The sequence below is a fragment of the Scyliorhinus torazame genome, chromosome 8 (assembly GCF_047496885.1).
Source record: "Scyliorhinus torazame isolate Kashiwa2021f chromosome 8, sScyTor2.1, whole genome shotgun sequence".
NCBI classification, from domain to species: domain Eukaryota; kingdom Metazoa; phylum Chordata; class Chondrichthyes; order Carcharhiniformes; family Scyliorhinidae; genus Scyliorhinus; species Scyliorhinus torazame.
Window position 1 is genome coordinate 14,329,737 of NC_092714.1, and position 17,699 is coordinate 14,347,435.

Below are 17,699 nucleotides of genomic sequence, written 5' to 3' on the forward strand. Positions count from 1 at the left end.
CCGCTGCCTCCTCCCCCTTGCCTCCTCCTCTCCCTCCACTCTCTTTGGTTTTGTAGAATTGTTAATAGAAGATTAATCCCAAAGACATTTGACATTAAAAACACAAGAACTTATCTGGGGCGTTTGTGAAAGGTTTTGGATTCCTAGCCAGATCTCAAAAGAAAATGCAAAGATCATGGTGAAGTTACCTCGGGGGACATTTTGAGCTGTGTATACTTCCACGCTAGACACTAGATCTCCCTAATTTATTTTTGTGTACGTTGTGAGGGGCAGTTTACTTTAAAAATGATGAACAGATTTAGCACTTCACAGTTCTTAATTTTTCAATGCCAAAAAGCTGTAGGTGGAATAAATGCCACGACTTTTCCTAAAAGCTACCTCAACATTAATTCTCCTTCCTGGGATTCCTCCCAGTGACCAGATGTAGTTTCCCCCTTTAATATTCTTCTTTCTACACCACAAGGCTTGAAAAACTTAGAGGCCACATTACTGACATTCCTGGCACACACTGAGAGTGTTGCACAATTGGTTGTTGTTTGGACTAGAAAGAAATGCTGACTGTCACCAGTAACTTTACCTAAAGCAGCCTCGGAAAACTTTCCCATGTTTCCAGATTCAGCAGGGTGATATCAATAGTAGGAACCTGAGGAATGAAATTGGGATACTGGGCCTATTTGCCCTGGAGCAGAGCAAGCTAATAGTAGATTTGATAATTATTTTTTTTTAATTATGAAGAATGGGATGACAAAGGAAAATGTATTTAAGGAGTCGGCGGTGTGGACTTATCATGTTAAAGTTGCCACAAAGAGAGTAAGAAGAGGTTACATGAAATTTCTTTATGAAGATGGTTGTTGGAAGGCGAACATTTCCCGAGTGACTGAGGAATAATTGCATCTCCAAGGGCAAAGTGCATAACATACTGGAAGACGAAATATTTACAAGGGTAGAGGGATCCTGCCAATGCGCTAGCTTTGGATTGTTCCATAACCTATGGTGGGACAAGTAGTTTTCCTTTGCTGTGTGCTTCTTAGCCATGTTACCTCACATTAATGGAAAGTAGCCTTTAAATTGGGTAATGTTCACAGTGCAAGGTTTATCACAAGAACAAGCTTAATTAACAAAATGCTTGACTGGTTTTATGATCTTTAATAACTGGTGTAATTTCCTCAACAACTGGGCAGATGCGAAATTCGTAAGACCTGCACCTTTCTGGCATGGGTACGGCCCCCATTCTCTACCCCCCCCACCCCCACCCCCTCCCTCCCGAAGCAAACTATTGCCGTGCTATTTTCAGTTGCAACAACAGCTTGTCTTCTGTTCCCACAGCATTGGTTCACTGCACTCCCACCCGTCCTAACTTTCGAACTTTCCAGATTTGAATTTAATCAAGCTTTGGGAAGGCCTGAGAAGATCCATCACAAATTGGAATTTCCATCCGTCTTATACATGGACAGGTACAGCAGCCCTGTAATTTACAGTGTCCTGGTGCTCATACAATGATATTTGCTGTGAAACCGCCACAAAGGGCAACTTGCATTTTTACAGTGCTTTAATGTGGGAAAACAATGTAACATGCTTCAGTCGGGGGGGGGGGGGGGGGGGTGGTGGCATAGTGGTATTGTCACTGGTCTTCAAATCCAGACCACCCAGTGTCATGCTCTGAAATTTAAATTCATTAAAAGTCTGACGTTAATGATCAAGTGTTAACCATGAAACCATTGTTGATTGTTGTAAAAGCCCATCTGGCTCACTGATCTCTTTTAAAGAAGAAACCTGCTGTCCTTTCACGGTCTGGCCTACACGTGACTCCAGATTCACAGTGACTCTTAGCTGCCCCCTTTGAAATGGCCGAGGGAGACACTCAGTTTAAGGGCAATTAGAGATGGCCACAAATTCTGGCCTTGCCAACGTAGCCCACATCTCGTCAACGAATAAAAGAAAAGTTATCAGACAAGAGTTGACTAAAGATTGACCAAAATCTTGGCTTTAAAGAGCATCTTCCAAGGAGGCAGAGGATTAGGGAGGCAGCCATAGTGCTTGTGCGAAGTATGTGTCTGATTTCTGTTCACACTGTAAAGGAAGTTCCAATCTTTCCCATTCTGGCCCTGCCAGTTTGGACTTTTTGCAACAGGAACGCGTCCATACTACTGCGACCATGCTCAATCCATGCAACAGTGCAAGTTTGATTCTGCCATGGATTCCCATCACTATTCCCCTTTTCTGTACCGCTACCAACCACCGATCCTCTCAGGAATACCACATTCCTTCCCTGACCGCTCCTGGGAAAAGCATTATAATACTACTGTATCCCGTGGTTCCCCTACTCCACTGATGCTTATTCAGCCCCCCTTATCAATTCAAGCTGAATCAAATGCCCTCTTATTAGAGACTGTTTCACAATGAAAAGATTGCAATGGTTGGGGTTTGGGGATTCAGTTATGTCTCCACCTTCACTACCTTGGCCTTTATATCAAAAGAAAATTATGAAGGCGATTCACTTCCCATTGTATGGAACCAGTGGATACAGATTTCAGATCAGAAGCAAATGACCCAGGGGAGGATTTGAATTTATTATTTTGCACCATGAACTGTTATGATCCGGAATGCACCACCTGAAATGGTGGAAACAGATTCTGTAGTGAGAGGGTTAGGGTTACAGTCAAGGACAGTAGTGGGAAGTTGTGCGTGGAGTCCGAGGAGATAAGAGAGCTGCTAAATGAATATTTTTCATCAGTATTCACACAGGAAAAAGACAATGTTGTCGAGGAGAATACTGAGATACAGGCTACTAGACTAGAAGGGCTTGAGGTTCATAAGGAGGAGGTGTTAGCAATTCTGGAAAGTGTGGCAATAGATAAGTCCCCTGGGCCGGATGGGATTTATCCTAGGATTCTCTGGGAAGCTAAGGAGGAGATTGCTGAACCTTTGGCTTTGATCTTTAAGTCATCTTTGTCTACAGGAATAGTGCCAGAAGACTGGAGGATTGCAAATGTTGTCCCCTTGTTCAAGAAGGGGAGTAGAGACAACCCTGGTAACTATAGACCAGTGAGCCTTACTTCTGTTGTGGGCAAAGTCTTGGAAAGGTTTATGAGTGATAGGATGTATAATCATCTGGAAAAGAATAATTTGATTAGAGATAGTCAACACGGTTTTGTGAAGGGTAGGTCGTGCCTCACAAACCTCATTGAGTTCTTTGAGAAAGTGGCCAAGCAGGTGGACGAGTGTAAAGCAGTTGATATGGTGTATGTGGATTTCAGTAAAGCGTTTGATAAGGTTCCCCACAGAACTGAAAATACGGAGACATGGGATTCAGGGTGATTTAGCAGTTTGGATCAGAAATTGGCTAGCTAGAATTGAAATGAAAATCGTTTATTGTCACAAGTAGGCTTCAAATGAAGTTACTGTGAAAAGCCCCTAGTCGCCACATTCCGGCGCCTGTCCGAGGAGGCTGGTACGGGAATTGAACCGTGCTGCTGGCCTGCCTTGGTCTGCTTTCAAAGCCAGCGATTTAGCCCTGTGCTAAACAGCCCCTGTAATGTTCTATGTTCTATGACTGCATGCTTAATTGGAAACGAAAACATAATTGCAGAACTATGGGGAAAGACAGGGATGTATTTAATGGCTCTTTCCAGGAGCTAGAACAGACACAATGGGCCAAATAGTGTGTCTCTCCCCCCCCCCCCCCCCCCCCCCCCCCCCCCCATATAATTCCAATACCTGACAACCTGATGCCTTTGCTCATGTTTCAGGCAATGAGATAATGTCTCCTTAATCGGATGGTGTGGTTCTTTAAAAATACAGGTACATGGATAAAAACAGAGAAATCACCAGAATCAAACGAGAAGAGATACGACGGCTGAAGGAGCACCTTACCATGTTGCAGCAACGATTGGAAAGGTACGAGGACGAGGAGGTTTGACTTGAGGGATGATAGTTTGAAATGAGCAACTAGAAATTCTTGTGTCCCAGTCATGTAACATGTTGGAGACTGATAGATAAATAACAGCTCTTTTGTGCTGTAGCTGTGCCGCCGCTTTGTGGTCAGAATTTGGGATAGACGCAGTTAAAGTGACACTAGATAATCCCAGGAGAAAGAAAGAAGTAGAAGAGTATTGTGATCGAGTAACCCCCACCTTAACAAAATAACGCAAATTCTCCCTGAGCAAGATATATACATGGCAAGATGGTATATTTACATAGCTTTATACACTGGCTCTTGGCCGCACGTATCGTTTCCCCCCACCCTCCATGCCATCTCCCGCTCGTCCATCCCCTCAAACAATCTCTCGGGGCCCCCCCCCCCGCCCCCAGGGTTGCTGCTGCTGCTGACCGACCTTCTTCTAACGCTCCGCGAGATATTCTAGGAACGGTTGCCACCGCGTGTAAAACCCCTGTGCAGACCCTCTCAAAGCAAACTTAATTCTCTCCAATTTTATGAACCCCGCCATGTCGTTAATCCAGGCCTCCACGCTGGGGGGCTTCGCCTCCTTCCACAATAGCAAGACCCTTCGCCAGGCTACTAGGGACGCAAAGGCCAGAATTCCGGCCTCTTTCGTCTCCTGCACTCCCGGCTCATCCACTACTCCAAATATTGCTAGTCCTCAGCTTGGCTTGACCCGGACTTTCACCACCTGGGATATTACTCCCGCCACACCTCTCCAGAACCCCTCCAATGGCGGGCATGACCAAAACATATGGACATGGTTCGCCGGGCTCCCTGAACATCTTTCACATCTATCCTCTACCCCAAAGAACCTACTCAGCCTCGCCCTCGTCAAATGTGCTCTGTGAACCACCTTAAATTGTATCAGACTGAGCCTGGCACACGAGGAGGAGGTATTAACCCTACCCAGGGCATCAGCCCATAGCCCTGCCTCAATCTTCTCCCCCAGCTCCTCCTCCCATTTACCTTTCAATTCTTCTTCTAGCGCTTCCCCCTCTTTCATCTCTTGGTATAATTCCAACATCTTGCCCTCCCCGACCCATACCCCCGAGATCACCCTATCTTGAACTTCTTGTGCCGGGAGCAACGGAAATTCCCTCACCTGTCGCCTCACAAAAGCCCTCACCTGCATATATCTAAATGCATTTCCCGGGGGTAACTCAAATTTCTCCTCCAGTGCCCCTAGGCTCGCAAATGTCCCGTCAATGAACAGGTCCCCCATTCTTCTTATCCCCGCCTGATGCCAGCCTTGGAACCTCCCGTCCATCTTCCCCGGGACAAACCGGTGGTTACCCCTGATCGGGGACCACACCGATGCTCCCATTGCACCCCTGTGCCTTCTCCACTGGCCCCAGATCCTTAGTGTTGCCGCCACCACCGGGCTTGTGGTGTATTTTGTCGGCGAGAGCGGCAGCGGTGCCGTTACCAACGCCCCCAGGCTCGTTCCTTTACAGGACGCCATCTCCATCCTCTTCCATGCCGCCCCCTCTCCCTCCATGACCCACTTGCGGATCATCGCCACGTTTGCTGCCCAGTAGTAACTCCCCAACCCTCCTCGGTCCCTGTTGCGTTCCAAGAACCCTTTCCTAACCCTCGGGGTCTTATTTGCCCACACATATCCCATAATACTCCTACCTACTCTCTTGAAAAAGCCCTTGGTGATCACGATGGGGAGGCACTGAAACACGAACAAAAACCTCGGAAGGACCACCATTTTGACCGACTGCACCCTATCCGCCAACGAGAGCGGGAGCATGTCCTATCTTTTAAAATCCTCCTCCATTTGCTCCACCACCCTCGTCAAATTCAGTTTATGTAGGGCCCCCCAACTTCTGGCTATCTGGATCCCCAGATACCGAAAACTCCTCTCCGCCCTCCTCAGCGGCAGGTCCCCTATCCCTCTTTCTTGGTCCCCTGCCTGTAATACAAAAAGCTCACTCTTCTCTACATTAAGCTTGTAGCCCGAGAACTCTCCAAACTCCTTCAGAGTCTGCATGACCTCCACCATCCCCTCCATTGGGTCCGCCACGTATAGCAGCAGGTCATCCGCATATAGCGATACCCGATTCTCCTCTCCCCCGCGGACTATCCCCCTCCATTTCTGAGACTCCCTAAGTGATATGGCCAAGGGTTCGATCGCCAATGCAAACAACAGGGGGGACAGGGGGCACCCCTGTCTCGTCCCTCGGTACAGCCGAAAGTACTCCGACCTCCGCCGGTTCGTCACTACACTCGCCACCGGGGCGCTGTAAAGGAGCTTAACCCATCTAATAAACCCTCCCCCGAACCCAAACCTGCGCAATACCTCCCAGAGGTACTCCCACTCTACTCGGTCAAAGGCTTTTTCCGCGTCCATAGCTGCCACTATCTCCGCCTCTCCCTCCTCCGATGTCATCATTATCACGTTTAAGAGCCGCCGCTCGATTGAACTTCTTGACGTCTCTCGCTCTCTATCTCTCATTTAACTTTATTCTCCCTTTCATTTTTTCTTTCTCTTCCTCCCATCTCACTCTCGCTTCTTTCTCTACACTCTCCCCCCCCCCCCCCCCCAAAAAATCCCACTGGCTCTCTTTTTCTCTTCGCAGGTATCTCAGCTATGGTTCTGGTCCCAAGCGATTCCCGCTGGCAGATGTTCTCCAGTATGCCTTGGAGTTTGCCTCGAGTAAGCCTGTGTGTACCTCACCAGTGGATGATGTTGAAACTGCTCCCCCCAATATCACAACAGCAACTCAAACAACAGCCAGGCAAGAGAGGTTGGTATATAAAGCAGGACATTCTGCATAACTTAGCAAGAAATAGATAGCCTGTTGAGTTTTGTTGAAAAATGTAACACTTACAATGGTACCTTTTCACTTCTCGTACGTATTTTAATTTATTACGCAGAATTTACAAGAGCATATACGGTGGGAATAGGGTGGGCCCTTCAGCTCTGCAAACCTGCCCTGTTCAGTAAAATCATGCATGATCTTCCTCCTGAGCTGCACCTTCTGTCCAATTTTGCTTTATTCCCTTAGTATCCAAAACTTTTATCAATGTCTGTTGTGAATATACTCGAAGACCGAGTGTCCACAGCTCACTGAGGTAAGAATTCCAAAGGTTCACAGCCCTTTGAGTGAAGAGATTTCCCCTTATCTCAGTCCACAATTCGTGACCCCTGGTTCTTTTACTGCGACCCCTGGTTCTCATGCAGCTTGTGAGGCCGAGAATGGCTAACGTAGGAAATAGAATGATTTTTTTGTAAGTACAGAGGGTAATGTCGTGAGTGCAAGCGGGCATGTGTTAAACTCCCCTTCTTGCTTGCTGCTAAATGTATGAAATGTTTTCATCCTTCACTCTGAGCCCCTTAATTGTGTCAGCAAAGCACCTCTTGTTAAAAATGGTAGCTGTGCTAGACTTTCAATGATGTGTGCAGAGCTGAAACGTGCATCCACTCTGTCCTCCTGTATTTTTCTTAGCCATACTGTTCATCGGATATCCTGTTCTGTAAATAGTTTTAGTAGAGTTTGATAGCTTCTTGGCTTGTGATGTTCGGGCTAAGCCGAGAAGTTTAATTTGTTCTGATTGGGGAAGTAGCCTAACTGAATAAAGCATCATATGAAGTTCAGAATCTACATGGACTTGGGTGATGGGGCAGGTTGCAGAAATGTTTGGGAAGATTAACTAACCACCTTGCTTTCATTGTACAAAATCTGCCAGTAGCCCAATGGAACAAGGACCCTTGGCACCCACGGAAGCTCCATGCACACCCCCTCCCCAGCGGCCGGTGGTTCACAAACCTTTCACACAGTCGAGGATTCCACCAGAAAACCCAATGCATCCTGCACCACGACATATCACAGAGGATGAGTTGAGGGTATTGGAGGGTTGTCTACATCGTTGGAGGATGGAGGTGGAGAATGACACTAGAGGTATGACTTTCTAACTGCTCCGTGATCTGAATGTCTACTCTCTGTCAGATAGTATTATTTCTCAGTAAAACCCGTTCCAGTGCTCAGCTGTTTGATGATTTGAGGAGCCCAGAAGAAAGGTATATTCCCATCAAAGCTGAAAAGAGCTTCTGAGCCTAAATATAGGCCATTAAATTATTCTAAATGCGTTAAGTTCAATGAGAAGGAACGACCAAAGCATTTTGGGAATGGGAGATTATATGAAAGAATGAAGTGTGGTAGTTTATTATTGTACTGAGCTGGTAATCCAAATTTCAAGTTAATCACGGTAAATTGTGAGGTGAATTCTTGACGTTTTAGGGCCAGCGCTAGAAGCTAGAAATCATGCGGTGAGAGCTTCTCTTCTGACTCCCCAAAGCCTGTTCTCCCATCTGCAAGACACGTCAAGAGTGTGATGGAATATTTTCAACTTGCCTGGATGATTGCAGCTCCAACTCGAGAAGCTCGACATCATCCACGACAAAGCAGCCCGTTTGATTGGCACCCCTTCCACAAACATTCCCTCCCTCCACCACCGGGCACAGTGGCAGCCGTGTGTACCATCTCCAAGATGCACTGCAGGAACTCGCCAAGGCGCTTTACGCAGCACCTTCCAAACCCACGACCAATAGCATCTAGAAGGACAAGAGCAACAGACCCATGGGAACCCCACCCCTTGGAAATTCCCCTCCAAGTCACTCACCACCCTGACTTGAAATATATCGGCCGTCCCTTCACTGTCGCTGGGTCAAAATCCTGGAACTCATCCCTAACAGCACTGTGGGTGTACCTACACCGTATGGACTGCAGCAGTTCAAGAAGGCAGCTCACCACCGCCTTCTCGAGGGCAACTAGGGATGGACAATAAACGCTGGCCTAGCCAGCGATGCTTTCATTCGATGAAAGAATTGAAACAAACAATGGGGGTGATGAAGAAGTGTATTGAGAAGCCAGGAAAGTAGTAAAAAGAACACAGGCTTGACTGATTGAGTGAAGCAATAAATGTCACACTCACGGGTTGACATGCCAAAGCCCCACAACAAGACAATTAACTGTGACCTCTCTCAATGTTGCTGTTGTTTCAATTTTATATATGTTGTGCTAATCATTGGAGCAAAGAGAAAATCCTTGATATCCAAAACGAGTAAATGCTGGCAGTAAACAGCAAGTCTCCCAGGATCTGAGGAAACGTAAGAAATAGGAGCACTTGATACAGTTCCTCGGGCCAACTCTGCCATTCAGTGTGATCATGGCTTAACCCATACTGCCCTCAACTCCACTTTCCCGAGAGTTTCCAATAACACTTGACCTCTATAATAATTTTTTAAAATATAAATTTTAGAATACCCAATTCATTTCTTTTCCAATTAAGGGGCAATTTAGCGTGGCCAATCCACCTCCCCTGCGCATCTTTTGGGTTGTGGGGGCGAAACCCACACAAACACGGGGAGAATGTGCAAACTCCACACGGACAGTGTCCCAGAGTCGGGATCGAACCTGGGACCTTGGCGCCATGAGGCCACAGTGCTAACCCACTGCGGCACCGTGCTGCCCTAGACCTCTATAATAATAACAAACAGGTTGGTGATTTGAGTGGAGGCGTTGGTTAGAACAGAAGCACGTTCTGATCCGTCTGGATGTCAAATAATAATAATCTTTATTAGTGTCACAAGTAGGCTTACATTAACACTGCAATGAAATTACTGTGAAAACCCCCTAGTCGCCACATTCCGGTGCCTGCTCGGGTACACTAGGGAGAATTCAGAATGCCCAATTCACCTAACGGGGTCATGGGGAGCACGTGCAGACTCCGCACAGACAGTGACCCAAGCCGGAATTGAACCTGGGACCCTGGCGTTGTGAAGCAACAGTGCTAACCACTGTGCTACCATGCTGCCCAAATGTGTGCCTGCTTCCAGGTAGCAGTGGTGTGGCATTTTCTGATTTTATTTTACGAAGGACGTTTATGCTTGGGACTGGAGCATCCCCCATTTCAATTTAAACTTCAGCACTTAAGCTGATTTTGCACATTTACACTGGGAAATTTGGCTCTGGGCTAATAATCACACATTGTCTTGTTTGTAGAACATGTGCTTGCTGTGTGATAACAGTACTGGCTTTGTCGTGATACTCTCTCTGCTCGGGTAACCTGTGGGTTTAGGCTCATGCACTAAGAGCGACCTCGGCAAAGACCTGTAGAATTTCCAGACAAGTGGGTGAAGAGAGAGATTTTGTTTTTGGCTAACCATATCTCAAAAGACAGTCCTGAGATTCATTTTTAAGCAAGCTCTCCAAAGCCTAGCCAGTCGGTCATAATTTTCTTATTTATTGAGTAGGAATTATTTGTGTTCATGAAGAATTCAGCTGTTGTCCCCATAGGGGTGCAAACCGTGTTCCCTGTTCAAGCTGTCAGTCACAATTCCTGGTGTGTTTTTCAGTTCTGCAGGAGAGTATTGCCAGGCTTCACCGCACCATCGACCTGATGTACACCGACAAGACCATGATGCAAGTAAGCACAATATCTATGTGGTTTTAACTGAGCTTCAGGCAATCTGCTCCTGAAATAAGCAGGTCATGAAGAACAGTGACTTGAGTTCTATTTATTTGTAATTGGTTTTGCAGCTAGCAGGGAGGGTGGGAACTCTGAAATAACCACTGAGTGCTGGGTGGCTGAGGGAGTGCGCTTTCGGAGTTGGGTGGAAACGGAGTGAGGTGGAACTAGGAGAAGAGGCTACAAGAGAGCTGATTGGGAAGTAGTTGGTAAGGTTGATAAGTCTTTACAACCTCTATCACTTTTATAGTTTGGAAATCCATTTTGTGGTTCATAATCTGTAAGGGCTATAATTGGTGGTTGCAAGGACAAGGAAAGATGAGCCCTAGAGATTTGGATATAATCAGATATCAAACATCTTCTAAAGGTTTAATTTAAAGGGCTACGTCATGGCAGGAGATCGCCAGGCCTTGGTTTTCCCCCCTTGCTGCATGTGGGAGGGCTGGAACATTTTCAGTGCCAGGGACCAGCATGTGTGCAGGACATGTCTCCAGCTACAGCTCCTGGAAGCCTGGGTTTCGGAGCTGGAGCGGTGGCTGGGGACACTTTGGAGCATCCGCGAAGCTGAGAGTGTTGTGGATAGCACGTATAGAGAGGTGGTCACACCGCAGGCTCAGACTCAACAGGTAGGAAGGGAATGGGTGACCATCAGCCAGAACAAGAGGACTAGGCAGGGAGTGCAGGAATCTCCTGTGGCCATTCCCCTGCAAAACAGATGTACCTCTTGGATGGGGGGGGCGGGCAGCAGCAGCAGCCAAATCCGTTGAAGCACGGTTGGTTCTGCTGCAGAGGGGAGGAGTAAAAAATGTGAGAATGCAATAGTTATAGGGGATTCGATTGGAAGGGGAATAGATAGGCATTTCTGTGGTCGCAAACAAGACTCCAGAATGGTATGTTGCCTCCCTGGTGCTCGGGTCAGGGATGCCTTGGAGCGGTTACAGGACAGAGGGTGAACTGCCAGTGGTCATAGTGCACATCGGTACCAACGATATAGGTTTAAAAAAAAAAAGGGATGAGGTCGTAAAAGGTGGCACAGTGGTTAGCACTGTTGCTTCACAGCGCCAGGGACCCAGTTTCGATTCCCAGCATGGGTCACTGTGTGGAGTTTGCACGTTCTCCCTGTGTCTGCGTGGGTTTCCTCCGGGCGCTCCGGGTTCCTCCCACAAGTCCCGAAAGACGTGCTGTTTGGTCATTTGGATATTCTGATTTCTCCCTCTACCCGAACAGGCGCCGGAATGTGGCGACTCGGGGGTTTTCACGGTAATTTCATTGCAGTGTTAATGTAAGCCTCCTTGTGACAAAGATTATTATTCAATAAGCAGTAAGCAATGGCAAACATTCAACGTGCGCATGGAGGAACTGCAACAATAATAATAATAATCACTCCACACGTGCAGACTCCGCACAGACAGTGACCCAAACCAGGAATTGAACCTGGGACCCTGGTACTGTGATGCAACAGTGCTAACCACTGTGCCACCATGCCGCCCTGTGTTACTTTTGTGCCAGACAGGAATTGTTTATTCTGTTTATTACAGAGACCTGGTTGAGGGAAGGGCAGGATTGGCAGCAAAACGTTCCAGGATTTAGATGTTTCAGGCGGGATAGAAGGGGATGTAAAAGGGGAGGCGGAGTTGCGCTACTGGTTCGGGAGAATATCACAGCTGTACTGCGCGAGGACACCTCAGAGGGCAGTGAGGCTATATGGGTAGAGATCAGGAATAAGAAGGGTGCAGTCACAATGTTGGGGGTTTACTACAGGCCTCCCAACAGCCAGCGGGAGATAGAGGAGCAGATAGGTAGACAGATTTTGGAAAAGAGTAAAAACAACAGGGTTTTGGTGATGGGAGACTTCAACTTCCCCAATATTGACTGGGACTCACTTAGTGCCAGGGGCTTAGACGGGGCGGAGTTTGTAAGGAGCATCCAGGAGGGCTTCTTAAAACAATATATAGACAGTCCAACTAGGGAAGGGGCGGTACTGGACCTGGTATTGGGGAATGAGCCCGGCCAGGTGGTAGATGTTTCAGTAGGGGAGCATTTCGGTAACAGTGACCACAATTCAGTAAGTTTTAAAGTACTGGTGGACAAGGATAAGAGTGGTCCGAGGATTAATGTGCTAAATTGGGGGAAGGCTAATTATAACAATATTAGGCGTGAACTGAAGAACATAGATTGGGGGCGGATGTTTGAGGGCAAATCAACATCTGACATGTGGGAGGCTTTCAAGTGGCAGTTGAAAGGAATTCAGGACCGGCATGTTCCTGTGAGGAAGAAGGATAAATACGGCAATTTTCGGGAACCTTGGATGACGAGAGATATTGTAGGCCTCGTCAAAAAGAAAAAGGAGGCATTTGTCAGGGCTAAAAGGCTGGGAACAGACGAAGCCTGCGTGGAATATAAGGAAAGTAGGAAGGAACTTAAGCAAGGAGTCAGGAGGGCTAGAAGGGGTCATGAAAAGTCATTGGCAAATAGGGTTAAGGAAAATCCCAAGGCTTTTTACACGTACATAAAAAGCAAGAGGGTAGCCAGGGAAAGGGTTGGCCCACTGAAGGATAGGCAAGGGAATCTATGTGTGGAGCCAGAGGAAATGGGCGAGGTACTAAATGAATACTTTGCATCAGTATTCACCAAAGAGAAGAAATTGGTAGATGTTGAGTCTGGAGAAGGGTGTGTAGATAGCCTGGGTCACATTGAGATCCAAAAATACGAGGTGTTGGGTGTCTTAAAAAATATTACGGTAGATAAGTCCCCAGGGCCTGATGGGATCTCCCCCAGAATACTGAAGGAGGCTGGAGAGGAAATTGCTGAGGCCTTGACAGAAATCTTTGGATCCTCGCTGTCTTCAGGGGCTGTCCCGGAGGACTGGAGAATAGCCAATGTTGTTCCTCTGTTTAAGAAGGGTAGCAAGGATAATCCCGGGAACTACAGGCTGGTGAGCCTTATTTCAGTGGTAGGGAAATTACTGGAGAGAATTCTTCGAGACAGGATCTACTCCCATTTGGAAGCAAATGGACGTATTAGTGAGAGGCAGCACGGTTTTGTGAAGGGGAGGTCGTGTCTCACTAACTTGATAGAGTTTTTCGAGGAGGTCACTAAGATGATTGATGCAGGTAGGGCAGTGGATGTTGTCTATATGGACTTCAGTAAGGCCTTTGACAAGGTCCCTCATGGTAGACTAGTACAAAAGGTGAAGTCACACGGGATCAGGGGTGAGCTGGCAAGGTGGATACAGAACTGGCTAGGCCATAGAAGGCAGAGAGTAGCAATGGAAGGATGCTTTTCTCATTGGAGGGCTGTGACCAGTGGTGTTCCACAGGGATCAGTGCTGGGACCTTTGCTCTTTGTAGTATATATAAATGATTTGGAGGAACATGTAACTGGTCTGATTAGTAAGTTTGCAGACGACACAAAGGTTGGTGGAATTGCGGATAGCGATGAGGACTGTTGGAGGATACAGCAGGATTTAGATTGTTTGGAGACTTGGGCGGAGAGATGGCAGATGGAGTTTAATCCGGACAAATGTGAGGTAATGCATTTTGGAAGGTATAATGCAGGTAGGGAATATACAGTGAATGGTAGAACCCTCAAGAGTATTGAAAGTCAGAGAGATCTTGGTGTACAGGTCCACAGGTCACTGAAAGGGGCAACACAGTTGGAGAAGGTAGTCAAGAAGGCATACGGCATGCTTGCCTTCATTGGCCGGGGCATTGAGTATAAGAATTGGCAAGTCATGTTGCAGCTGTATAGAACCTTAGTTAGGCCACACTTGGAGTATAGTGTTCAATTCTGGTCGCCACACTACCAGAAGGATGTGGAGGCTTTAGAGAGGGTGCAGAAGAGATTTACCAGAATGTTGCCTGGTATGGAGGGCATTAGCTATGAGGAGCGGTTGAATAAACTCGGTTTGTTCTCACTGGAACAAAGGAGGTTGAGGGGAGACCTGATAGAGGTATACAAAATTATGAGGGGCATAGACAGAGTGGATAGTCAGAGGCTTTTCCCCAGGGTAGACGGGTCAATTACTAGGGGGCATAGGTTTAAGGTGAGAGGGGCAAGGTTTAGAGTAGATGTACGAGGCAAGTTTTTTACGCAGAGGGTAGTGGGTGCCTGGAACTCGCTACCGGAGGAGGTGGTGGAAGCAGGGACGATAGTGACATTTAAGGGGCATCTTGACAAATACATGAATAGGATGGGAATAGAGGGATACGGACCCAGGAAGTGTAGAAGATTGTAGTTTAGATGGGCAGCATGGTCGGCACGGGCTTGGAGGGCCGAAGGGCCTGTTCCTGTGCTGTACATTTCTTTGTTCTTTGTTTGTTTGTTTGTCTGGCACAAAAGTAAAACGGGAAAGGTGGTCAATCCATGGCTCACAAGGGAAATTAGGGATAGTATTCAATCCAAGGAAGTAGCATATAAATTGGCCAAGAAAAACAGCCGGTCTAAGGATTGGAAGCTGTTTCGAATTCAGCAAAGAAGGACCAAGGGATTGATTAAGAAGAGGAAAATAGAGTACAAAAGTAAGCTTGCAGGTAACATGAAAACTGACTGTAAAGTTTCTGTAGGTACGTGAAGACAAATGTAGGTCCCTTACAGTCAGATCCAGGGTACTGAAGGAGGTGGCTCTAGAAATAGTGGATGCATTGGTGGTCATCTTCCAGGATTCTATATACTGCGGAACAGTTCCTGCAGGTTGGAGGGTGGCTAATGTAACTCCACTATTTAAAAAGAGAAGTCGAGAGAAAGCAGGTAATTATGGACCACTAAGCCTGACTTCGGTACTGGGGAAAAGTCTAGAAACCATTATGAAAGATTTTATAGCAGAATGAGCATGGAGGGGAAGGGGAAATCATGCTTGACAAATCTACTGGAATTATTCGATGATGTAACTAGTGGAGTTGATGAAGGGGAGCCAGTGGATGTGGTGTATTTGGACTTTCAGAAGGCTTTGAGATTAGTGTGTAAAATTAAAGCGCTTGGGATTGGGGCAGTGTATTGAGATGGATAGAAAACTGGTTGACAGACAGGAAACCGAGTAGGAATTAACGAGTCCTTTTCAAATTGGCAGCAGTAACTAGTGGGGTACCGCAGGGATCGGTGCTAGGACCCCAGCTATTCACAATATGCATTAATGATTAAGACCAGAGAACAAAATGTCATATCTCCAAATTTGCAGATGACATCAGGTTGGGTGGGAGGGTGAGCTGTGAGGATGATGCACAAATCCTTCAGTGCGATTTGGACAGGTTGAGTGAGTGGGCAAATGAATGGCAGATGCAGTATAATTTGGATAAATGTGAGGTTATCCGCTTTGGTAGCATAAAGCAGGAAGGCAGACTATTATCTGAATGACCATAAATTAGGAGAGGAATGTGCAACAAGACCTGGTTGTCCCCGTACACCAGTCACTGAAGGTAAGCAGGCAGGTACAGCAGGCGGTAAAGAAGGCAAACAGCATGCTGGCCTTCATTGCGAAAGGTTTCGAGTACAGAAGCAGGGATGTCTACCTGCAATTATACAGGGCCTTGGTGAGGCCACACCTGGAATATTGTGTGCAGTTATGGTCTCCTTATCTGAGGAAGGAAATTCTAGATATAGCGGGCGTGCAGTGAAGATTTACCAGACTGATTCCTAGGATGGCAGGACTGACTTACGAGGAGAGATTGAATCGGTTAGGATTGTATTCACTGGAGTTCAGAAGAGTGAGGGGGGATCTCGCAGATAAATTCTAACTGGACTGGACAGGGTAGATGCAGGAAGGATGTTCCCGATGGTGGGTGCGTCCAGAACCAGGGGGCACGGTCTGAGGCTACGGGGTAGATTAGAACAGATATGAGGAGCAATTTCTTCACCCAGAGAGTGGTGGGCCTGTGGAATTCGTTACCACAGGAAGTAGTTGAGTCCAAATCATTGTATGTCTTCAAGAAGCAGTTAGATATAGCACTTGGGGCGAATGGGATCAAAGGATATGGGGGAAAGCGGGATTAGACTATTGAGTTGGATGATCAGCCATGATCATAATGAATGGCGGAGCAAGTTCGACGGGCTGAATGGCCTCCTCCTGCTCCTATTTTTTCTATGTTTCTATAAGAATACTGACCGAGCTCGTCAACCTGAAAAGGAAAAGGTTTCAGCTGCATCTCTCCATTAGAACTCATTTGATGAAATATGAACAGAGTGTTTTAACAAAAGTGTTGTTTTTGAGATTTCTGTGCGTGTTATCCCGAGGTGCCAGTTGAAATGAGCATGTATGTTACTATAGAGTACTGACTTGACCAATTTTAATATACATCAGAAGCTACAGCATCACCTTATGTAGTTGCAGTTTCTGATGTGCGTTTATATTCCTCTATGTAATGAGCCTTTGCTTATCATATCTTCCCTTTTGTTCTCTAGGTTCCTTACCGATTGCATGCAGTCTTAGTGCACGAAGGTCAGGCTAATGCTGGGCATTACTGGGCCTACATCCACGATCATCACCACGACAGGTGGATGAAGTACAATGACATAGCTGTTACCAAATCCTCCTGGGAGGAGCTAGAACGCGATTCCTTTGGTGGTTACAGGAATGCGAGTGCATACTGTTTAATGTACATAAATGACACGGAGCGATACTTAATAGAAGGTACTTTCATGAGCTGCATACTCATCTTTTACCAGCATCCAGTCATGTGTGGATTGTGCGGAATGTTACTTTTAATTTTGAGACGGTGTATAAATCCTCTGCTTCTGTTGTGCCTCAGTTTTTCTCATAGCATCATGCAGCATAGTAGGAGGTTAGTCAGCCTAGCAAGAAAACCCTAGCCAATTAACCCCACTTCCTTTGTCTTTACCCATAGCTCTGAAACTGTTTCTTTTTCAAGTATTTATCCAATTCCCTTGTAAACCTTACTGTTTCCACCAGTCTCTCGGGCAGTTCATTCCAGATCATTAGAACTCGCTGCGTGAAAACGAAAAAAATCTCCTCCGCTCTTTTTAGCTGAGCCTGTAGCGAGGGTGCAGACTGAAATGGTGGTGAGCATGTGTATTTTGCATGGGCCAAAGATGATAGCTTGACTCCAGTTCCAGTTCACACCCTGGCTCCAATCTCAGACTGAAACAGATGGTCCACAACCATCAGAGCCAGAGCTGCTCAGCTGACCCTAAATCCTCTCCATTATAAAGGCCACCTATTTTCACCTTTGTAACACCACCCTTCTCAGCCCCTTTCTCAGCTCGTTTGCTGCTCAAACTCTCGTTCCTGTATATTTTTGATCTCCAGACTCCATTGTCCTGAGCA

General features: G+C 46.7%; 1 protein-coding gene across 5 annotated transcripts in view; it reads left to right on the plus strand.

The window, feature by feature from the left end:
- Positions 1 to 17,699, plus strand: part of usp25 (ubiquitin specific peptidase 25) — a 204,646-nt gene that overhangs the window by 90,602 nt on the left and 96,345 nt on the right. For 3 of the 5 annotated variants that reach the window (XM_072513112.1, XM_072513114.1, XM_072513115.1), the window contains exons 11-16: positions 1,327 to 1,454; positions 3,802 to 3,897; positions 6,529 to 6,696; positions 7,640 to 7,851; positions 10,308 to 10,378; positions 16,817 to 17,045. In XM_072513112.1, coding sequence (XP_072369213.1) covers positions 1,327 to 1,454; positions 3,802 to 3,897; positions 6,529 to 6,696; positions 7,640 to 7,851; positions 10,308 to 10,378; positions 16,817 to 17,045 — 904 coding nt within the window. The remainder of the gene's footprint in view (positions 1 to 1,326; positions 1,455 to 3,801; positions 3,898 to 6,528; positions 6,697 to 7,639; positions 7,852 to 10,307; positions 10,379 to 16,816; positions 17,046 to 17,699) is intronic. The other 2 variants (XM_072513113.1, XM_072513117.1) reach the window with 1 other exon arrangement.